The sequence below is a fragment of the Achroia grisella genome, unplaced genomic scaffold, assembly GCF_030625045.1.
Source record: "Achroia grisella isolate CSIRO2021 unplaced genomic scaffold, CSIRO_AGI_Agris_v1 utg487, whole genome shotgun sequence".
Classification (NCBI taxonomy): Eukaryota; Metazoa; Arthropoda; class Insecta; order Lepidoptera; family Pyralidae; genus Achroia; species Achroia grisella.
Genome location: NW_026712891.1, coordinates 578,708 through 604,252, shown reverse-complemented (window position 1 = coordinate 604,252; position 25,545 = coordinate 578,708). Strand labels below are relative to the sequence as shown.

General features: G+C 32.4%; 2 protein-coding genes across 2 annotated transcripts in view; one reads left to right on the top strand and one right to left on the bottom strand.

Moving 5' to 3' along the window:
* Nucleotides 1-10,318, top strand: part of LOC131845864 (C-Maf-inducing protein-like) — a 36,139-nt gene extending 25,821 nt beyond the window's left edge. Inside the window, exons 3-14 of the mRNA XM_059195006.1 lie at nt 49-177; nt 864-914; nt 1,008-1,079; nt 1,570-1,659; nt 2,045-2,283; nt 4,106-4,324; nt 4,663-4,933; nt 5,217-5,315; nt 6,243-6,398; nt 8,107-8,262; nt 8,480-8,624; nt 8,999-10,318. Of these exons, the coding sequence (XP_059050989.1) occupies nt 49-177; nt 864-914; nt 1,008-1,079; nt 1,570-1,659; nt 2,045-2,283; nt 4,106-4,324; nt 4,663-4,933; nt 5,217-5,315; nt 6,243-6,398; nt 8,107-8,262; nt 8,480-8,624; nt 8,999-9,123 (1,752 nt within the window). The 3' untranslated portion in view covers nt 9,124-10,318. The remainder of the gene's footprint in view (nt 1-48; nt 178-863; nt 915-1,007; nt 1,080-1,569; nt 1,660-2,044; nt 2,284-4,105; nt 4,325-4,662; nt 4,934-5,216; nt 5,316-6,242; nt 6,399-8,106; nt 8,263-8,479; nt 8,625-8,998) is intronic.
* Nucleotides 10,319-13,045: 2,727 nt separating this feature from the next.
* Nucleotides 13,046-19,401, bottom strand: LOC131845913 (Golgi phosphoprotein 3 homolog sauron). Its single transcript, XM_059195070.1, has 5 exons — nt 19,091-19,401; nt 18,846-18,993; nt 16,876-16,977; nt 16,383-16,558; nt 13,046-14,559 (listed from the first exon to the last, which is right to left on the bottom strand). The coding sequence occupies exons 1-5, from the start codon at nt 19,274-19,276 to the stop codon at nt 14,311-14,313; spliced, it is 861 nt and encodes a 286-aa protein (XP_059051053.1). The 5' UTR covers nt 19,277-19,401; the 3' UTR covers nt 13,046-14,310.
* Between the last annotated feature and the right edge of the window lie 6,144 nt (nt 19,402-25,545).

Below are 25,545 nucleotides of genomic sequence, written 5' to 3'. Positions count from 1 at the left end.
TTTATCCAGGGTTATTATTATTATCCTTGTTATTTTTAATTGTTACAGCCTTCTGGTTTACTTGAGCAAGCTTTATCATACAGCTGCATGCAAGAAGTGTACTGTATATCGCGATGGGATTCAGCGAGGAAATACTGTTTAAGAATAGTTATGTCTCTTGGATCTCTATTATTGCAGGTAATAAATGGTAAACATACATACATTGTTTTACCGAGACTTGACATTGTATACACACATCGTTTGATCATATATAATAGTATATATCAATCGCCAGGCAGCTTGTTTTGTAAGCTCGGTTTCGGTTGAAAGGTGACAACTTAGTCTGGAATGACAACGCATGAGGATTGAGTATCATATGGTTTTAGAGTTAAATGTTATATGAAGCGCGGTTCATGTATATAGAGTGCCAGTACAGCCTGTCTGCCGTACTGTTTATTGTGATCATAAGAGTCTGCTTTAATTACACCTACAAGAATAAAGATACATAAAAACAATTGTAATGTTGTATAGGGTTTGTTTGAAATGCTATACATATCAGGATCAATCGCTGGTTTATATTTCTGCGGTTGAGTATCTTATGTGAACGTATCAATGTTTGTGGTTTTAAGAGTGGGTTTGTTTTAGCAAGCTCTAGACAGCATATACGTAAATAATCTAGCGACGTGCTATTAAATCATCAGTTATAAAATCGGCTACAATCTTCTTGAAACTGAAAATGAATGTAATAGTAACATAAGTACTTATGAATTTTATAATTTTGTTACTATTTAAGTATACTTATTTATTCACAGGTGGATAATCACTCTATGATATTAAATACCTAATTAATTACCTAAAGCGTAATGTTTGTTTGTTATTTGCAGGCAAATGACGCATATACCAGGGACCAATGGTACCATTCTATTGTGTGGAGGGTAAATATCATTATTTTTTCCTTGTCTACTTATTAATTCCATATAAATTGGAATTTACAATTATGGTATAATAATACAAATAATTATTTACAGAGAAATATGATTAGATACAAGAAATTTCTCACCAAAACCATAAGGAAGGAAGTAGTAATGAAAGAATTAAAGGTTGGTATATTTTATAGAAACGATATCTGATCAATTTTAAAAAGCAATTAAAGTATGAAAACTAATAACGAAATATCGGTTTAATTAAAGATAGAATTACTAACTAGATAAATAGGTATACTACAGTTTTCGTATTATAACGGCCCCGGTGCTCCAGCCGCACCGCCGTATACCCTATTGCTTGCCATCGAGTGGTACGTTCGATTCTAACACAATACAATTTCTATCTGATTAGTTTGAGACTATTTATCGAATTCAATAAAAATTTACAATCTTGTCCTAACAAATACTTCCCCATATATTGTTATGTGTCGTATATCTACCTGCATTGGACCATTTTTAGGTCATAAAGCCTATTAGTGACACTTTAGCACTGATTTTACATTATCGACATTTTCAAAAGTTTTAAAACCCTTCTTGTAATATTATCACAAGATTGTTTCTAGATGCATTTTGATAGTGTATGCTAATTCATTATGATATTTTGTAGAACATGGTGGATTTCGTCATGACAACTCCGTTGCAAGATGAAAGTGTGACAAGGGACCCTCTTCAGATACTCACAAATTTATTATCGGAGGTAAGATACTGTCAAAAATCTCTTGTTATCAATTACGAGATAAATTTTCAGAATTGTTGGTACATATTATTAAACATACCTATATCACATGTACATATAATTCGTTGTTTAATTACAGAAATAACATTAATTTTAATATTCTCGGAATTAAAAATTAATGTATATCGTGACGATACTAAATTTCATTCTATTAAACATAGGGTACAGAAGTTTATATATTCGTATTTCAGTCGTTTAAAACTGGACTTCGATATATAAACAGTATCGTAAAATTTAATATTAACCATTATAATGTAAATAAGTATGTACATAACAAGAATATAAAGCAATATTATCGAAACTACTCTTATATTCATTTTAAATGAAGTCTATTTTTATTTGGTAGAAGAAAGAAAGCCCTGATTGGGAAGAATGGGCAGAGAATACAACAAGCGTTGCTGCTCCACTCTTAGCGGAACGGTGTGCATCAGGTGAACTATGTGCTTTGTTGGCGCGGTTATGTAGAAGAAGACCGCGAGCCGCACCGCTACCCGCTCTTGCTCCGCCTGTCCGCCGTGTCCTCACCCGAAACGTGGATTTCGCGAGAGCACCAAACGCTCGTCAACTAGTCAAAGATTATATCAGGTATGTTATCTAAAACACTTTGACATTTCACTTTTCTCGATAATAAAATAAGTACTAAATCCGTAACACTTTAAAACTAAATGGCAATATAATCAAAACAACATACACTTTGTGGGCTATTGGTACATATTAAAGATACGTTAATGTATTCAATGTAAATACTACATAGGACTATCCATTAATAGGTAAACCTACAGTCGTGTGCTGAGCTTTTCTTTCCAAATTTCTTTCTCGTTAGGATGTTGTCATTGTGAATTTGTTTGATAATCCCAAAAAATTATAAATTTAAATATTAGACATTAAGAGAACGTTATTATGACATAGGGCAAAAACAATATATTAGTAGAACCCAACATTTATGTATATAAACTACAAAATACACCATTAAAATAGGTGTGCGCTATATAGGTATATATAGATACTAATTTAGTAATAAAACTATTTGTCATTTGTACACACGGGTTGATAACAAAAATAATAAAATCGTGTCATCACACTTAGTATACATTTTATCTTATTACGTTGATACGTCTAATTTCTGAGAACATTGTAAATCTATTCCACTCGTGTAACCGATTATTAGAACATATTAACCTCATTGTCGCATTTCGATATTATTACACTAATTAGTTTGGTCATAGTCTAACCAAATGTTGCTCCATTGACGTCAATGATCGGTTTTAAATTCATACCTATAAACATTTTTTACCCTCCAACTTTCCTTGTGGAATTTACAAGTACGCAAGTAGTTAACAATAATGGTGAAACGTGCATCATATAGTATGACTTTAATTAAAAAAAGCAGTTTTATTAATATTAACATAACGTAACGCCGCTTTTGCTTTATTTTTACTACAAAAGTTGCACGCATATGTTATTTGGAAACGTTACATGCATTTAAATTTTATTTTGTATTGATTGTAATATTTCGTAAGCGTATATTTTTATATAAAATATAATATTTGTCTGGTTAGTCTAATATAGTACTTGTCTGGTTTCAAAGTACCTATTCGTTAATAACGTATCTACTCTCTTATTTTATCACATTGCTATTGATAAGGCAATCTCATTGAAGCTGTGTAGTTACTGTCAGTTTTATCAAGTAGGTAGGTACTATACGTAACATGCATTGACGCACAATATTTACTCTAAGGTCTGCTGATAATATGCAGGATCAATCGTCTGCCACAACATCATTATGTACTGATTGTTAGAAGTTACGCTCTACTACTGAAAGGTTAAGTAAAACCCCAGGGTACAAAGTGTACATGATAATAACTTGATAGTACGGTCTAACGGTCACTTAGTTACTGACATCACTGTCGATCCTTTTTAACAAGATTCTTGCAGTAGGTAAATACTTTATTATAGGTACGGTACATACGGTATTTAATTGAATATGAACAGACTCGTACCGGAAATATTTATTACAGATACATTATATACCATTATGAAAACAATTGAAACGAGTTATAAAAAAAACTGTAACTTCATAGATAGACATTTTTTTGCATTGCGTTTATTTGTGTTTGAAGTGTAAGACATATCTAGGTACTATAGATAGTACCAAAAGCCAGTGGGTTTCAATATAAGGCGCCAGGGACAATAAGACGGTTATATTTAATTGTTTTGTAGTCGTTATATTCTGACTTTTCTGTAATCAGTAGGTATATACCTAATATACCGAATGGAACCCACAGATCACAAAATTTAACTCCAAATAGAGGTATACATACAAGGTTTGTACTTTATCATCCCTACTTTCTATTTTATCATCTTATATCAACTTCTTATGTATATGTTTTTGTTTTATGGGGAGTAGTGCATTGAGCGCGCACAACTCGGGCGCGGCTCTCGTGCGTCGTTTCGTGGAGGTGACGCACGGAGGACGTGCTTCGTGCCCGCACCCGCGCGCCGCTCCCAACCTTGCTGCAGTTGCACTTGCAGCACTCGACGAGTATTACCGCCATTCCACTCTACCCCACCAATGTGACGACAAGGAAGATGAAGTTTTATGTTTTGCTGATATTTTAGAACACATGTAAGTAATGTCAGTCTTCTGCACGCTCTAAACCTATCTTCCAATCCCACCTCACAAATCAATCTCAAAAATCACCTTTTTTATACTACGATAGTGGAAAACAATCATACGTGGTTCCAGGTTCCAGCATGTGGGGTGAATTCTCTGTCGATAGCGAGTGGTGCGATAATAAAAGGTGGCCGTAGGCATCATTCCCTTATTTAACCCAAGATCAATTCATATTAAAACGAGCAGGGCCTACTGAACTACATGCATTCATAGGAAAGTAGGTAGAGAAGGGTCCTCGATAATCCATAAATATAAATTGAAAAATAATGCCAAATGTCTCTCGGTTACAGGTGTGAATATGAAGATTGGTTAGTTGTAGTAGGTGCTGTCCTGCAACCTGTGCCTTTATGTGTGGGAGCGATGAGCTGCCCGCGGGTCGCTCAAAGGCTGGCCAACGTGTTAGGCGCACTGTCGCGAGATCAACGTTGCGCCGCCCACGCATGCGTAGCGCCAGCACGCGCTGCCAGGTCCTCGCCACCTTCCTGGCTTAAAGCTGCGGCGCCTTCGGATCCCTTATTAGCGATACCACAGCAAAAATTATGTCAGCTTTGGGGTTCTATGGTAATGATCCAATCTCCTTATTTTGATACTACTTATAATGATTTTAGAATATTTGATACTACTTATTAAATTCCTACAGACATAAATAGTGAAATGAACTTTTATTCCTAATATTGTGTTCCCTTTCTGAAGCCATGAGCTCTTCAGGATCTGTGATATGTGATGATATTTCTAAAGTAGGTCCTTACTTGCACAGGCGCTCGGGCGACTTTAAACAAATTTTCCTTTTAGATACACTATTGAATTGATGTTAACAATAAAATATAATCTTCGTATTTTTCAGATCGGTAGTCTTCTGCATTGTTGCTGTAAAAGAAAAAGTTTTCTTCAGAGTCTTAGCAAGCAATTACCAGATTTCGTTATAGTTGCGTTAACAGAACATGTAAGTTATACCGTATTAAGAATTTTTATACCTCGAAGTTAGGGTTCATGACTTCTCCAGCTTTTCAATTTCTCGGCTCTCGAGAATTCTCGAGGTAAATTTCTCGGGTCTTCTCGGGTTGTCGAGAAATTTACATTTACGTACGTTTTCTCATATTATTTGGTTCCAATAACGTCAAAAAACTCAGTGGTTTCATTTGAGAGGAAAACCACTGCATTTTTTGTTAAATACTAAATATAAAATTTAACTATAAAATTAATTATAAAACTTTTATTGATTAAATTAAATTGTTATATTTTGAAAAAAAAATACTTCAGGTTACTTACTCCCTTACAAAATACCACTTTCATATGTTAGGATCTAATATTATTCAGACTTATATTTATAATGACAGCACCATTTTTGGCTGGTTATTTATTGGAAAAAATTACCTTAAACATGTAAATAAAAATAGTTTCTGTAAAATAAAAAAAAAATTACATTAAAGAAAACGTTAATATCTTGAATTATTGCGCCGCCACGCAACAAAACAAACGACAATTCAATTTCTATATAGGTACTTGATTTCTCGAGCTTGTTTTCCCAGGAACAAAACCCAACGATTTCCCGGGAATTCTCGACTCGAGAATTCCCTATGAACCCTACTCGAAGTCTAAATGCGATCTGTGCATATTTAGGTGTAATGTTGGCAACATTACACCTAAATACTGTTGATTAGGTAAGCCATCTATTAATCTCTAGAATTATGAATACCTATCTATGTAAGAACCATTATCTTATTGGTTTGGTTATTGTTGAATCTGGGTAATTTTTAATATTATACATATTGAAATTGTATTGAACCAAAATGTACATCACAGATTCCACTACAATATAATAGTACAACAACGATCAATGTACATTTGTTAACAATTATTTTTATTTCAGGAATCTGCATTGGAATCATTATGTCTAATGTTAGAATGGGAAGTTGCTAGTGGAGAACAAACACAATTAGAAATAATAGCAGCATTACAAGGCACTGAGCTCGGACAAAAGTATTATAAAGATCTATGTGAAAGACAGCAAAATCTTCAGAGATTGGTAAGCATAAAATTCAGTGTTTCCGCCCACTTACTATAGTTCTATGAGTCAATTATGATCATGTAAACACACCTATGACCAAATGTTTACGCAATAATACCTAGTCATGTTAGTATCAATATAACTACGTCAATTCAAGTAATTTGTGATTAAAACTGTTGACACTAAATTAGTAAGGTACACGTACTTGGAATATGACATCCAATTCTTGGACATTTAATTTGTTGTGAGCATTTTACACCATCATTGCATTAAGTAGAAATATGAATAATAATTATAAACAATAAATATACCAAGAAGGTAGGTATACCTATATGTAATATACCATTCTTTGAGTTAGGAATAACACACTCTTTTGATTTTATGGTCAAAAATTGTTTTTAATCGCAGTAGCTTTTCTATTATGTATTTACATGTGGTACGCGATATTTTCGCCTAGTTTGTATTTGTAATCGTTTTTTTTTATTTATCTTGTGTGCCAGACCACGAAATGTTTCCACTTCATTAATCTTAGATAGAAATAATGTTTTTTACGACTGAAGGGCGCAGCCGTTTACATAATAGAAAGTAGATATGATCACTATGTCTCTTTTTGATCCCGACGGCCGCATACTGGTAGTTAATCTCTACGGGTCCACCCATTCCGTCCCGACCACACTTTTACACACACACACACACACGTCATCGTCCTCGCCGGCGAAGACGACGACCTCAAACACACCATACCACGCAATCAGCGCTCCACACCCGGTCCCCGGTCGATCCCCCGTCCAATTCAAACGGGGATCGAAATTACGACGCCCTGAGCCTAGGTTCGAACCTCTAGCGGTGCCTTCAAACTAATCGTATCCGCCAGGCGGGAGTTGGTCTTCAGCCGCTCCATAGGCCCTTCCTCGGGTTTGGAGTGCCATTTACACTCGCCCCCTATTGTCCGATGAAGCTGTAAATACCAGCTGCAGCCAACAGCATGATATATTATAGTAGTCCGAAAAAAAAACGATCACTATGGAGTGATCACCGGTTATATAATTATTGCTCAAAATATAGATAACTAGTTCAGCTCACGACTTTGTGTCAGTGGTATTTGGATAACAATAACTTATCAATTTTTGTTAGAGAAAGAAATACTGAAACACTTTAAATCAATAAAAACGATATTAAAATTAGTTAAGTCATTTCTGTGATTACCGAGCATGAACACGATACTGAACGAACGGAAAATAATTGTAATATTTTATAAATTAATTTTAACGCTATGCTAATGAAAACATAGTGTTAAAAATATTTAAAAAAACTTGACAGACACGGCTTGTTTAGGTTGAACTTGGCACCCATTTAGATCTCACCTCTTTTGTCGTAGAAGTCAACAATCAAGGCATATATCATAATATTAAACTCGACTATCATTTCACATTTATGTTTTTGATGGGATTATAATATTCAGGCTTCAACTTCCTCCACGTTACATTTTCGCTCTTTCCTTCTTTTTGCGACATTTTTCATTGCTGCTCGATTCATATTGGTTACCTATATTATTATACATAGCCTATAACTTTCCTCGCTAAATGAGCTATTCAGCACTTAAGTCTATACACTAATTTCGAAATGATTGAAGAAATTTATCACTGTCTCGTGGACTATCACTGATTTCAACCAACCAAACTTTTCGTTAGTATATATATTAATATAGATAATATGCTACCCACAGCAAGCGGAGGGCGGTCCCCGACGGCTGGCGCTGCCGGTGCGCGCGACGGACGCGGATGTGGCGGCGCTGCTGGACGCCGGCGCGCTCGGTAATCTAGAGTGCCTCTCGCTTGCATTCACCAGCGTCACCAGCGCCTGCGCACATCATCTCATCAAGGTGACTACCCATATATATTAATTTACCTGTTACCTGTAATGCCAGTTGCATTATAATTTTAGGTTGGACAATATACATTAAATATTAGAAAAATGTTGAAACTGATTTACAACTATGCTAAACGTATGGCAATTTGACTGATAAACGCCTATAAAAAATATACTACTTGACTAGAGGTAAAGCGAAAGGCATTACATTAATGGATTTCAAATTTCAGTTGCCATCTCTCCGTTATTTAAACCTGTGGGCGACGAAATTCGGCGATAGCGGAGTACAACTGATCGCGGAGCACCTACCACGTCTGCAGGTTCTCAATCTCTGCGAGACGCCTGTATCGGACAAAGGCATCGAGGCTTTATCAGGTAATATCACTACAAAACAGAAATACAAACAGTAACACTGAAACAATATGCTATTAAAATAAGTTAAACTGTAACTGGTAATTACGGCATCTAGAATATCGTAGGTATCTACGTAGTCATCAGTAGGGAGAAACCAGTCGTATAAATTATAAAATTAATAATTAGAGATATTATGAGCATTTTGTGGAGGATAAAAATCAGCGTTGATCTATGTGCAAATTATTTAATAGAGAAGTTTACACATCTGTACCATACCCCTCTTCACTAATTAAGAAGTCCTTCACAAGATATACCTTTAAAATATTTCGTACATACCTTTAAATAATATTTTCCTAATAATACGCAATATTTAATTTCCATAATTTTCTTTTCAGGTTTATCGAATCTTAGACGGCTAAATCTAAACAGTACCAAGCTATCGGCCGAAGCTTTCCAGATACTCCGACAGAGGCTGCCACAACTGCAGGAGTACGACATTCGCTACACGGAGGCGTGGTGACAGCGAACGTCTATACGGCTAATCTCCTCTTCTAGCATATAATTTGTTCACGCACGATCTCAAAAAGAATCCTCTTATAGATAATGCATATTTAAACATTTAACCCCTTTATTTATAAAAACGTGAAACGTTTACGCTAAATAATTATTGGTATACTATTCTTTGGTCTAATAAATATAGTATTCCTCTTTCTAGTATAAATTATAATTGAAAAGATAGTGACAAAACATATTAATAGTCAAATAAGTTTTTGGGGGTTTTTCTTTTTTTATGAATAAGGCGGTTAGTGTTGTTCATGATGCACTGAAATTAGTAAATTAAAAAAACAAACAGTGTTAAATCAGAATATACCTAAGCCTAAAAAACCCAATGTTTATCACATCACATCACGTTGATTTATCACGATCCGTATAGCGAAATTGGTTAACAGAGAAGCATTTTAACATAATAAGTTATAAATAAATAAAATTCTTATTATCTGAAATACTGAATTATCTGACTGGCTCGTTGATGATTGTTCTGGTGTTCTTATATAGTTTGTAAGTAATTATCTAAAAATAATCGAATTTAACTACGATAAACATTTAGTTATTGTTATTTATGCCGGAAATCCCACACAGATCTTATCAATCTAGTTATAATATTGCAATTTATTGAGATTTCTTACTTTGCTGGTAGGTACTACTACAAAATATGTTATATTTACATAAATGTATATATCGGCCTAGCAAGTTACCATCATACACGTGTTCCCTTGCCGTTTAGAAAGCAATCATGAAAATTATTATAGTCTTCATTTTGTTTTTTAATTATCTCTATGATTTTAGCATGTAGTAATAATTCTAGTAGTAGCTACCAGATTAAACAATTGTGGTTTGAGATTTAAGATGGACACCGCTTAGCGATGTATTTATATTATTACACTAATTTATTTATTTAATAATATTCTTAGATAGGATGTACAAACGATAGGTAGTTATAAATGTTATTTAAATTAAAACTATCTACGCTTACACTTTAGTATTGTTATTTTTAGGAATATTTATAAGGTTACCTACGTTTTGGGCTGTGAGAAAAAGAACCAACTCGAGTGTATGAACATTGTGGAAAGTTTGGCTCTCATAAAATGTTGTAACTTGTATTCTTTTCTTACTGAAATAATATTCCTTTAGAATATATATTTTTGTAATATCATAATTATGATATTACAAAAATATCTATAATAATACAATCTAGCAATAGACTTCAAACAGTTGATTTATTTACATTGGTTCACTACTGTAGAAACTTTCATTGTTACACTTCATTAACTTTCATTATATTAATTTAAAAAAAAACCTAATTTATTACTGAATGTTCTTTTAAATTACAGTCAGTTACAAGTATATTTAAAAATGTCAATCCACGGTAAACAGCAACAGTTATGAAATGTGCCTACACCTGTCTTAGTATGTATGCACTGTGTTTCTAGATAGTTCTGAGGCTCAGATCGTAATTTTAATCTTGGACAATATACCAAATATTAAATGTTGCACAACTATGACATGTATGTAATGAGAACTGAATTTAATGTTATTGAAATTATTTAGTGTCATAAAGAGGTATAAGACTTATCCACTATGTGAAGCGTGCAAGTTTATAATAAAATCAATTGAAGATAAAAACGGAACTTTTATTTCAATTACTCTGAAAAACTATCCCTTTAACCGTTCAAAACGTAGACATACTTGTTCGGCGAATCATTGTAGTTACCAGTAATTTCAATAGATTACGTGAAAGTTAAGATAATTTGATACAAACATTTTTTTTTTTAGGTATTTTAAATGTAATATCTACATTTAGTGCTGTAGTATAAAAATAAGATCTTCCATAAATAACTTCTATTGAGGGTCAGTCTTGTTAAACAGAATTTAAAACAAAAATGGTCAGCCTGAATGATCAGTCTTTAACTCTTGGAAAATAAACACTTGACACATTATATAAACACATGAGTTCGATTACTTCCAGAATCCGTCAGAATCTGTTCCGATAATGTGCTTGTGTCATGTTTTTAAGTTTCCCTTTCAAATATTCGCCCCTCCGTTGGATACAGAGATAAAGTCCTGTATTAATAATAAATAAATATAAGTGTATAAGTCGATAAATAACTTACATATCTATCAATACATTTGGATGGAGGAGTTCTCATTAGTTTTGATACAGGTATCTTATCAGAAGGACCTGTCACTGCAATAAATACTTCCCACAAGATAAAAAAATCAACGGATACATTATTAAGGTATATATTTGAGTAATTTCAATACTATGTGTATGATACATCTCATAGCTTAATTTTTTATACAATTTCACAAAATTAAATTTACGTTTGAATTACCTTGATGTATCTTTATTATATCTATTATATATACAATTTGAATGAAATAATAAGAAGCACTAAATTCATATTTATAACAATTTTCAATACAATATGATTAAAACATCAAATACGTAAATAAAATTTAATAAATGTTATCGTTTCGAAACATCTCAAAATAAAGTAGACATCTGTAAAATTTATAATTACAGATTTTATCTAAACAAACTACTTAAAATTACTTGTAAGAAAGATTAGGTTAGGTATAATGTACATAATATGCAATATATCAACAGGAACCTATAAAACACTTCCGATTTAAGACCTTTAGAGCGGATTAATAAAATTATCGCATGTGATTCGTCATACAATACAATGGACTCGGTTGTCGTGTTTGTACATGCTAGGTATATAAAGTGACAGTGATTAATACAACCGAAAAACACGTGCCGTAAATAATATATCAATAATTCTTTACCTTAAGATTAAAATGATTAAAAACGGAAACGATACGTACATTTATAATATAGGTGTTTTGATTACTTTTAATTAATCACAATGGTAGGTTCCCCATTTGAAGGTTCTAAATTGCAATAGACTTTCCGGTGATGAAAAATACTCAAGAAACCAAACTAATCCGGAATGTCTTACATTGGAATCAAATATGCTCGACAACATGTAGACACGTCGATTGTTATGTACATCACAACAGCAAGAATAAAAAAATACCTCTTATTTTATTTATCTCTAATTATTTCCAGAACAGATCATTTTTTAGTTGCATTTGAACTTATTGTTTTCCTCAAAATATATTGCCGCGTGTTCATTCTGATCTGATTCTAATTATAGAAACAGTGTCTAACTATAACAGTAAATACAGGGTTAATAAACCAATTGATTGTTATTTACACAGTATATCTGTATCAGGCGATTATATTTTCAAGTAATTTGAATATCTGTAAGTATTAAATGGAAGTCACATAAAATAGAAGACGTTCTATTCGCAAATACAAATTTATATGTTTTCTGATCCGATATCGACTCTTCTTCTGACTCTTTTTGCAATAGACAGATTTCACGCCAGTTTTCGGCACATACAATCATGTTGATTTGAAATCTTAATCATAATTATTTATTACAAAAAAATCCTTGTAATGATATTCTAGATTTGACTGTAAGACTACAAAACAAGTTTTCAAAAGATGCCTGTCTATGTAGGCATTATTCAAACACTACGGAATAAACTTGAATAAAACTTTGTGTAAATTTAATTTAATAGCTACTAGCTATAAAAAACTGCGATATAAAATTACAACGTAGTATTCAAAGACTTGACAAATAAAAGATATTACAATAGATTAAATAAAATCAGGCTCATAGCCCCCCATTTATATACATGAACAATACCAAGGACATTACGTGATCATGTTACTGTGCCCCTCGTGTGGTGTTATTGCGAAAGACTAAGTTGTCACGTCATTATAACCTGTAATTTATACTATTATATATTAGTCTTATACCTACTATTTAAAACACAGAAATGAAAAAATATTACTTACTTTCTTTATTAATCTTTTATCAACCATATCCATTTAATGGGCAATAATTATTTATCCATTCAATAGCAACGACAATATTATTAAGCAGGCTATCAATAGTTAGTTTCTCTAAACAAGGGTCACAGTAATATGTCTACAAGTGGGTGATGGTGGTAAATATATGTAATAATAAAAAAAAGGTTATCAGCTGTACAGTGGGAGTTCGATATATATATACAATCAAAATATATGTTGCAAATATATGTAACATCAACATAATCACACTTTTAATACATTTGAAATCTGGAATGCTGCTTTAGACAATTTGGAATCTGATGTATCAATTAGCCATAATTCGTTATAATGCAAACTGAATGATCATGTTGCTGACAATGAAATTATAATAAATAAATTATTTTTTACCATTATCTTAATTATTACTACACAGGTATTTCTATTAATTACTGTAATTAACAAAAAAATATAACTAAATTAATTTCAAACCTTATTTTAAGACATAGTACATAATAATTATAATAATAAAGATTTACAATTTCGCTATCAAGGACCACATATTAATCGCAAGTATAGTTTCCACCGTTTTCAGTAATATAACTAAAAAATAAAAATAATTTACAAGTGCACACTATAATTTGTTTACACAATAAAAACCTGTTAAAATTTATATTTCATACATGTTAAATCATACGCAAATTTGAACGAAATCTAGTTTAGGCAGCATACTATGACGTAACCTTACAATATTACCCAACGAAAAATTTACATAAAAAGTATAATAATACAAAACTTTGTGTATTCCAGTAACAAAAAAATAGTATAACCGTTAAAAATCACACAATAGCTGTGTATATTAAAAATCTAAACGCACCACGATTGGCGTAAATTGGCGCGAAAGGCGTAGCAGTTCACATAAAACAAATTAAGTGTTAACAAAATTCTGTTCCGAAAAATTATACTATTTTATTTATAACTCATATCCAACATAACATATCATAAAGAAATGGGTAACAAAATACGAAGACAATTGTAATACTGATTAAATAAGACAATTTTTAGCAAATCTAGTGGCAAATGTTTGTAAAAAAATATTTTTACCAACGCATATTCGTAATTATTATTCACTGTCTAGTGTTGTCGCTGCCATTGTTACCCCATAGTTAAATAACTGATTGAATTTACTGTTGGCCTATCTAGTGATTGTAAAACCAGACCATATATTAACATCTGATTATTAATTTTGTGTAATCCTGGTTATTGTAATAGTGCACTTTACCGCTATTTAGTGAACGCTGCGAATACCGCCCACATGATTTCGCATGCGTCGGGCCTCATGGCCTCAGCTTCAAAGTCTAGATCGAGGAGTGCACGGACGCGCCGCGTTGCTAACTCGTAATCGTCGTCAGATAATGGGGCGAATGCGTTTTCTAAGACATCCGCAGAGTGGGCGAGCATCAATAACGCCAGCGAACGCTTATCAGCGTGAGCTACGTCGGTTATTGAGCGGCGCAGAGCTGCTTCCTGAACCTATAAATAGATAATAATAAATTAAATATATATAATATAATTAATTATACATAATGTAGTATGAATGGATGTTAAAATCCCGTGGGTCAGGGCAACTTAACTATTATTATAAATCTGTCTGTTTGGTACTTTTTCACATCTAAAAGACTGATCTTAATGAAATTTGGCATTAAGATAGATTAGATTATATCATGAGAAATGAGATAGGCTGTCTTTTATACCAAAAAGGTAGACAAAGTCGCTAAGAATATCGAAACAAATAGCTAGTGTGATATATTTAAGTATGGCTTCTCGTACCGTAAGCTTTAAAAGAAAAAAAAAAACAAGCTCATCAGATTTCTTATGTAGTTTCCAGACCTCGTGCCTCCCTAATGTAACAGTTCAATCTCATTTCGTATTTGTGAAAAACTGTTACCATTGTGTGAGAAAATAAGCTCATTATTGTTATTATACGAATTTTACAACATACAAAGTAAAATATTTATTCTTTATTATTTCCGGCAAGCATCAATATTAATTCTGGTATGAGAGTAGTCGGCATGTAGTAATCAATATCATTATAAAGAATGTATTGTTGTGCGAAGTGTCGAATTGCAAAGGAAATTGACTATACTGCTTTAGATGTCACGTACTATTTATAAATAATGGACTTTAAAATATTTTATATTATTACAAAAGTGAAAATAAATAACAATAATATATTGTTATTACATAATTATGCGGTCGTATTAAATTGTGTGACAGCCGATTCGATGACAACTCAATTGATGGTGAATGCTGTAAATTCCACATATAAAAACCAACATGATGGACATTGTTGTCAAGTTAAGTGCCCAAGAAAGCGTTTCCCACCGGGTGATATCTTTCTGAGTTTATGTACACAGTCCTCATTATTCTAAAGCCAGTTTCCGTTAGTGGCAAGTAAATAGTGTCAAAAATGAGTCTCTTTTTTATTCCACGTCGAGTATTAAACTAGATGTCTGCATATGTTATAAAAACGGTAGTCGGTATTAGAATATTGAACAATTAATAACACTGATCTTTTATACCAGAGTATCGGTCTGAAGAAGTGCTTTCCTCTGCTTTTTCTTAAATGCATGGATTTTTGTATAATTTCCATATAAAACATTATATACGACTATTAACATTGTCTTGCTATACAAATGCAAATTGCCGCATATTTTTATTATATAAGTTAAATTTATACTAAATGAGTACAGTTAACATTATCTAAACAGTATTATTTTATCTTATCTATCTGAATAATGATAAAATAAATATAATGACCAAACGTTTAAAAAGTAGTACTAAGATAAACAGCGCATTACCTAAAATATATAATTTAATGCAGGTATATCTAACATTTATAGTGCATTAGCTATAAAACCGACATAAGTGCAAAAATTCTCGGAGGTAAACTCAAAAACAATGACAAGGTTCATTACCGTTATTATTATTCGTGATACTCTAGATCCTCGTTTGTTGAAGAATAATTACAATATAAACTGTAGTACAGCGTGTTACACAAATTTTTCGAAAAAACGATCCCTTTGTGAGATGAGGAGTACTTAGGTCCCTCTAAAGATTAAAACTACGACCTAAGTATGTGCATTTAAAAACAAATCACAGTAAATTGTGGTATATTCGCCCAATTAATAATTGTATTTCTTTTACCCGCAACCCATTCCAAAATCACTTATGTAAAGCAAAACGAAAGTTCATTGTAACATTGTTTTGTGGCTAAATACAGTATTTTTCGCCAAGCTGGTTCTACTGCTTTGACAGGATCTTTAATATTATACTAAATAAAAAAAAATACATACCTTTTTAACTAGCCGACATTTCACCACATTGTCAGTAAGGGGATGTGTAGTCATATCAAATAAAAGAAAATTCTGTTTCTCTGTTGTAAGGACACCTTTTTCAACAAGATTTTTAGCGAGCCTTTCTCTAACATTTTTCAATTGATATTTTAGCTTCATAGGATTCCAAGTTTCGCCTGAAATAAATTAAGTTATTATTGAGCGTAATATAGCAATTTCTGTAAATTAAGATTTTCTTCCTAAAAATCAAATACAAAATAGACACGAAATCAACACAAGTGCAAAACTCTTGATTACACAAGAATCATGTATTTAGTTCCGAACAATAAAAAATGGATGGAAATACTGTGTTGCATATACACATAACAAAAAGACACATTAAGCACCTTTTTTAATCTGGTTGCGAACAATTATAAAATAAATTAAAATTTGTAATACCTAATGAAACTAAGGACATTTAAGAGTATCTAATAAAATGTCCAGAATGACATACCACTTAAATATTCTATCCAACTTTGAACAGTCTCTGGGGGATCAGTTTCTTTCATATGCTTCAAGGCCTCGTCTAAAAGCACATCACCTACTGGTGGTGTATCTGAAAATAAACATAAAGTTTAAATGCAATTAAAGAAAGAGTATTATTCTAATTATACCATGTCTAGAAATCTATTAACATTTTAGAATCAACAGACACCCAGATTACTTCATTAGTATTACTCATTTAGAGAAATTTGAATATACTACTGAGAGTAACTAAAAGAAGTTGATGGAAACTGGTGATGATATTAGTATATACAAATAAGGATCACTATGAACATTATAGAATACAATGTCACCCACACCACACTTTTCAACAAATCTGTCTGCAGAAGTATTAAAAAATAGAAAAGCTTTCTTTTACAGATATGATAGATAAAAGATACCACAAACCTAAACAATTTATATAAAACTGGCCCATGGATGAACAAAAAGTCATAAATTTAAAGTTTGCACCACTCAGATTAAAACTTAGAACATGTATTAATGTCCAAAGCAGAGAATCTTTAGGCCAAGGTCATATCATTTTCAAATAAGTAATAGATTCAAGGTGAGAACCACTGTATGTACATATCACATTCACATGTAACTGCAGGCAATCTTTTGATGAAATAAATACAATCATAATGACATAAATGCCAATTGACCTTTTAAAGTTTAAATATAAGGTAAATGTCTAATTTTCAAATAATGTTACATAGCTGTAGCGGAGTAGGTAGTGTTGTACCTGAGATACTGATTTCTTTAATCATATTTTTTTTATTTTAAATTATTTGTTTTAAAACTTATAGTTTCCACAATATATTTGCCAAATTTATGTACATACAGTCATACACTAGTGTTATTACTATATATTATTCATTGTGTGATGTTATATGCCCCATAGTCTTCCGATTGAAGAATAATGAAACTAAAATAATATTGTAAAAAGTAATTCAATTTGAATCAGCCGTTACTAAAATTTGTGTGTTTAACAAAACTCTTTTTGTTAAACAAACTTTGATTCATTGACTAGAAATAATGAAATAGAATATAATGATATTTGTTGAAATTTTAATAGTGACATAATTGTATGTTGTCACTCAAATATAATTTGTAATCGAGTAATTGTCCAAATCTTTGACAATATGATGCCTGGTAAAGATTATATATTTACTGGGCCTCATCTCTGATAAATGGCCATTATTTTTCAATACTGAATCATTTTTAATATCTTAACTTTCAGTGGTAACATGCTTTGTTTTTTGTCATGAGGATGGAAAGAAGATATTTATTTTAATCTAGACAATACCTACTAAAATCAGATAACAATAGTGTAATAGTTACTTACATATTTTAAATTATTATTATAATATATAAGAATATGAGAGAAATTATATTCTTTGGAAGTTCATAAATAGTTGTTATTTAGGTCTTTTGCAGTAGAAGAAAAATATGGTATAGGTATTTTATAAATGAATATGTGGATAGTGTATAACACTTAACAGAAGTAGCAAATATTTCAATGTATTAAGAGTATTATAGCTCCAATTGTACCTAAAGTTTCTATTTCTTACCAGATCTGGAAGGATTAGGTTAATTGTATTTAATGGAGAAAATGACTACATTATGAAAACAAAGTATATTAACAAAGTAATAAGATAATTGAGTATAGAATAAAATATTGAATAGTGTACTAAATTTTAGGATTTTTTACACTCCATATATACCAATAGTTCAAATCACACACTTCGCAAGAGTCAAACAATTCTGAATTATGTTATAAATATAATAATTAGTTATCTAACTTTCTCTTTTTAACTTTGAGAAATTGGTGATAGTTTTATATTATCTAAAACACAACACATGTGAAGGTACTTTTATACACAAGTTTTATTTATATACCTAAAATACCTAGGTAAATTTTGTGTCAATAAATGCTCTCACCTGATTTTACAATGACTTTTCTAGATAATAATCCTTTTCTTCTCATGCCTGCCCTTTCTAACTCTACACGTCCACGTAAACCCAATTCTATTAAAATGCATCCTCTTAAACCACTGGATATACAGTCGTTCCAAAAAGAAGTGTAACCCTGAAATAAACATTTTAAATCACCAAATATTTTGGTAGTTTAGAAATCAAATTTTACCACAATGTACTGTATTTATTAGAATTACGGGGACACCAACCTCCTTATCTTTTAATCCTAAAAGTAATACTTCTTCCATTAGAGTCAATCTCGTCTCTTTTGAATCTCCGTCATCATAATTTTTATCGTTTTTCTTATCATCGTCGTGGTTTTCCTTTAAGGCTCCGTCAGAATTACTGTCCTTTATAATGTTTCTTCGTTGTACCAAGCCTTCGGTTCGATTCATATTGACATTTAACCAAATCCCAAACCAAAAACAAATTGATTATATACACTGCCAAATATTATGATATTTTTAGAAAAATGTAAAATGAATGAATGGTTGACGTTTACTATACGACGTGATGTATCTAAACATGGCCGACTACTCACGTTTCGTTATACGCTTAATACACGAAGAACAAGAGAAAAAAGACTACTCAAATAACTTATTAAAATAATAATGATTGACTCAAATTACCATAATATAAATAGTATTCTAAATTATAATTAATATGTCAAATAATGTTTACTACAAAATTTTAGTGACAGTCAGATACTAGTACTGCCATCTGCCATCTGCAGCACAAAACTAGACGAACTACTTGGTAGTTACCTTGGAAGAACCCATAAAGCTACTTTTTTTAAATTCATTCTAAATGTAGTCAAGTCCCTTAAAAATACTTTAGAAAATAATTAAATCGTCTATGTGTAGATAATATATGTAGTAATAATAATGAAGATGCGTAGGATATTTATTTTCCTACCTATTTGCAGATGAGATTTTAAAAATAATAATAAGTAGTGTATAAATATAACGTAAAGCAAAATACAAAGTACCTATTTCCATTTTTTATTTAAATATTTTTTTAATGTAATTGTAATACATTTTGTATTTTATTTCAGATAGATACTTTTTAGAACCATATTTATAAACTTATTTTGTATTTTCAAAATATAAAATACTTTTTGAAGATTTTTAAATACCTAAAACAATGATAATATAACATTACTTAATTCTGAAAAAAAAGTGAACTCCAATAGTAATGATAGTTATGCCTATGCCAGGAAACACAACGTAACATAAATTTATTTTGTAATGTCCATGACTCATATTTATAGCCAACTTTCCATCCAAGCGCAGACGGAGGGCTGGGTAGACGAGTCTATTTGTCAGCCTTAATAGTCAGCCGTGCAATTAAAAGCACCGCGTTAACTTAATAAAGAGCTACAATCCCCGAAAATGCTCCCCTGCACAGGAATCAACATGCCTACCGCAAGGGACATTCCACAGAGACCGCCTTGCTCGAACTCATCGACAAGGTCGAGAAGGCCTTTGAGGATAAACAAATAGCTCTATGTGCATTTCTCGACATTGAGGGTGCTTTTGATAATACGTCCATAGAGACCATCTCACAGGGACTTATCCGCAAGAAAGTGGATGAAACCACCATTAAATGGATCAAAGCAATGCTCTCAAATCGAACCATTAAAACTACTCTTCATAACAGTACGTTAGAAATCCGACCTATCAAGGGATGCACTCAAGGAGGCGTTTTATCGCCACTGCTGTGGCTACTAACGGTAGACCAGCTCTTAGATGTTATGACCAAAAACCAATTTGAGGTACAAGGCTACGCAGACGATATAGTAGTCATGGTCAGAGGGTTCTGTGCAACAACCATATCAGACCGCATCCAAAGAGCACTAAACATCATAGTTAAATGGTGTAAGGAAAATGAACTATCAGTAAATTCTGATAAAACAGTAATTGTTCCGTTTACAAAAAGGAAGAAACTTGACAAACTTGTCATGCCTAAAGTAAATGGAAGAATATTAAAGTGCTCCTAAGAAGTCAAGTACCTGGGCGTAACGTTCGACCAAAAACTGACATGGAACACACACATAGACAACATAACTCAAAAACAACAAAATAAGCGAAAACATCTCTGGGAATAAGCGTCTGCTACGGGTAGCGGGGCCCAGATGGGGAATTAACCCCAAAATTGCCCTATGGCTTTACACAGCAGTGGTGAGACCACTTACTACCTATGCCTGCGCAATCTGGTGGCGGAAAACCCTCCAATCCACAGCTGCCACCAAGCTAAACAGCCTACAGAGAATTGCTTGTCTGATTATTACAGGAGCCATGAGCACCACGCCAGGAGCAGCTCTAGACGCATTATTGGACTTGACGCTCCTTCCTTTATTTATACAGGAAAAGGCGACAGCCAATATGCTCAGAATAAGTTCTCAAAGGAGGATATCTTGGCATTCCCTGGCCATAAAAACTATACAAGACTCGATAATGAGTGATCCCATTCTGGGAATGCCTGAAGACAACATGGCACCAGAGTGTAACTTTGTACAATATTACAAAATCGAAATATCTGGAAGAGACGAATGGCAAAATAACCATACACCGACTCACTCAGAGCAGGACCTAGTTGGTTTACAGACGGGTACAAAATAGGAGATGATGTAGGATATGGAATATCCGGTGTAAAACCCAAAATCTGCAACTACATAGGCTTAGAAAAATACGCCTCAATCTTTCAGGCAGAGACTTACGCCTTAATTAGATGTTTGGAAGTAATCCTAAACCTTAACTACATCAATCAGAACATATACATTTATTCGGACAGTCAAGCTGCTCTACTAGCACTCAACTCGAACGAAATCCGTTCTAAACTTATTAGAAACTGTATCCTACTACTAAATGAAGTAGGAAGCAGAAATAATATTATACTGAGATGGGTCCCCGGGCAATCAAATATCGAAGGCAATGAAAAAGCCTAAAACTGGGACATCTCAAATTAATAGCCAAATGAGAAGCACTGAATCACTGGCAAGAAATGCCAGGATTAACACATTCAAAAGCCCTAATATCCTACTCGAACAAATACTCCAATAGACTACTGCTATTGAGTAAAAACAACATATGCATGATGGCTAGGGCCCTCACAGTTCACTGCAAATTAAACAAGCATATGGCTAAACTAGGCACGACAAGAATCTGCGGATTCTGCCAAACTGAAGAGGAAACGCCGCTTGACATCCTATGTGGTGGTAGCCCACTCATGCACAAACGAAATATCTCCATTGGAAAGTTTACACTCTTTCCCGAGGAGATAAAAACCATCGCTCCTAAGAATATCCTTCAATTCTTGTCCCTGACGGGTCTAGGTAGCGAACTTTGAAAAAGGACGAGCATAATAGATCTATGTAGGTCGCAGTGCTACAATCATCTGACAATAGCCCAAACAACCCAATAAAAAAAACTTAATAAGGACCGCGGTGCTTTTAAAAGCGCTGCTTTAGAAAAGCCTCTAGGAGATATAAAATCGCGATGTTGCTTATAAGCGCGAAAGCAGCACCTTATAATCACCACTGCGCCTTTATAAGCGCTGACACGGCTTTAGGAACTCTTGACGCTATAGCCGCAATACGATTAAAAGCGCCGCGACACCTTCATAAGCTCTGCGACGACGCCTCGCTGCCATTTCAAACATCGAAAGTCTTTATAATCGCCACGACTGATGACGCCTTGAAACCGCCGCAAAGCCTTATTTGACGCTTTTCTTTGCCATAGCATATACCTATTTTAAATATAATAATAATAACTAAGGAAAGCTGACACAGCGCTGTCTAGTCCCAAGCCACAGATAAGATAATATTATATACCCAAACTAAGCAAAGTGTTGTTATGGGTACTAGATAAATGATATAAATACCTATAGGTACCTACATAACACATATTTGATACAATCATACTCATGAATACAAATGTTGTACCGAGCTAAGAAACGACCCGCGACCATTGGATTGGATAAGTCAATGTGGTAAACCGCTAGACCACCGAGGCTATATTTGACATATATACAAAATGAAAAACTATTTTTATTCTGCATTAGAAATGAGACATGCAATAATATTTGCATTTTGTATTTAAACAAATGTATTTGTAAACTAATTTGCACAATTCTGCCAATTTAAGTATGTTTGCTTGTGTTTGTAATGTTGTTACTAACAATTGTCATGAACGGATTTTGATGAAACTTTTCTATAATATAGCTTAAGCATCAGAATAACACAAACTATATTTTTTATTGAAATTTCACGCGAGTGAAACCGCGGGCTCAGCTAGTATATCATACTATATAAATTAGTCATGCGTCGTGTGTGCCCAGGATATACTCGGAGTGAACTTTTATTCGTTTTTTCGTGTATTGCAATGAAACAAATAACATACAATACATAAGTGAAATCCTAATTTAAAAGATAGCGCATATAATATAAAGATACAGAAAAAAGTGACATAAATTATGATTTTTTTCCCTCGTCAAGATAGTACCCATAGTATATTTATCGATTTTTTTAAAATATTAATCTGCAGATATTAAGTAGTGTAATAAGTAGATAAGGTACATAATATAGGAATAGGATCAATTACACTTCCTTGCTATTTATTAAGGTATATTACATTTCTATGAAATCTATAATTGATTAAAAATTAAATAATGACATTTATAATTCCATCGTTCTTTCGTATGTAGGTAATGTAGATTCAGATAGTAGATAAGAAAGTCAAATTCTAGAACTTTATCCTTTCGGATGAATAATACAACTACTAAATATAAAGGCACAGTAAGTAATAAATCAAAATAAGTATAATACATTTTAGGTGTATTATGCACTGTCGTATAACAATAAACGCCTGGCGAAAAATATTACCAATTAATACGATGTAAATAACATTGCGTAGTACTATTTTATGAACATTTAGGTAATTCTAATAAAATGTATATATAATTAATTCAACTCGGCATGAAAACAAAGAATAGACGGATATTACTAAATTCTTCATGTGCTATTAAAATATACTTATTTTTATAAGGTAGTGTTGATGCTAAAGTAATTTAATTGACACATACTGTAGTTGTGTAATAGTGTTCACATTTCGACTATATCAATTACCTATTAATAATATTTACTCTATTAATAATAATTACTCTCTCCAAAACGATTTCGTTTTGAAGAGAGTAATTATTACTACTATACTATATACTCACGTTCATTCAATTCTATTATATATACGGGACTTGAAATTTTGACAATTGACTCTATAAGAGCTTGAATTGGTTTGTATCAAAGGGTTTCTATTACTGTAGGACCAGATTGAAATTTATAAACATGTAAATTTTGCTGTCGGTCAGATTGGAGTAGATGAGTTTTCAGAATAATGTGTTGATAGTCCATTACTGGAGTGCAATAGCTTTAGAAAACAATATATTGTAGTGATAAATCTACTTAGATAAAAAACGTAGTTTTATGTATTTTTGCATTACCTTATCTATTTCAGATGAATCATATAAAAGTGATAACTGGAGGTAGTTTTGCATGAGTAGCCTTAATAGATAAGTATTATTATATATATTATTATACATAACATACTGTGTATCCGTGGGTTAGTGGCGCTTGCCTAAAATCTTGTCTAATAAAGAAACTGTAACAACTTTCCTCAAATGGACCTCTACAGATAATCTCTCAATACCTAATGAAGAAAATATAAACAAAGAATTTAATTAAACAGAAATAAAACCTTATCGTAATGTATACCTACCCGTATACAAAGATGATTTGGGATCTTGGGTTCAACAATACCTAATGCGTTAACGCGTATAAAGCTCCTGAACTGTTTGACCCAAGATAAACATGATAGAAAGTATAAATGTATGCTTTGTAACTACTCCATTATTTATTGGTCTCTGGTTGTGATAATATGAAGTTTATAATACATTTGTGTCTCCATCATCACATACTTAGGCACGTTGACGGCGCAACGTTATATGTCTCAAAAAAAAGTTGAATAGTTATAATATATAATATTAATAGGCCCAGCTGTTGCAGTCTATAGGTAATGATATTATTTACTAACTTTTACCATTGGCATCACCGGTGCGAATGTTGATTTTGTCAACATCTAAATTATGTTTCATATCCACTCAGTTTTTTTTTTTCAATATGAAAAATCAAGTATACATAGATATAATGCTAATTATTGATTTTAGGTCAACTTGGTCTATAGAAAAGTTTTATTAAAAAAATACATCTTCCCTCACCCCCTAACTAGGGGTTCGCCCCCACAACTTTTTCGCAATCAAAAATAGCCTATAAACGTCGCTAGGTACCTATCTATATACCTCTACATCATAATCTATAATAAACTGCAGTTAAGGCGCGAAATCATATCACTTTTGCCTGTAGGTATTAGTTAAATTAAATACGTATGTAAAATAATATCTGTCATAGTTAATAACGTAATAATAACTAACGAATGTAGTAATAATGACCTTCTATTAGTTAGATAAGTAGATATATGGATAACATTTAGCAGATAGAACTATTGTCTTATAATATTATGCTTCTGATATAAAATACAAACATCATGCACATTTCTTTATTAATAATAGTGGAATGGTGCAACCGTTTGCTGGATGATCCAAGAAGTATAAA

Coding starts and splice junctions, on each gene's coding strand:
- LOC131845913 (XM_059195070.1), bottom strand. CDS start 19,276: ATGAATCGAACCGAAGGCTTGGTACAACGAAGAAACATTATAAAGGAC. Junction 16,559..16,875: donor TTGGATAGAATATTTAAGTG/GTATGTCATTCT, acceptor AATTTATTTCAG/GCGAAACTTGGAATCCTATG. Junction 14,560..16,382: donor AATGTCGGCTAGTTAAAAAG/GTATGTATTTTT, acceptor ATCTATTTATAG/GTTCAGGAAGCAGCTCTGCG.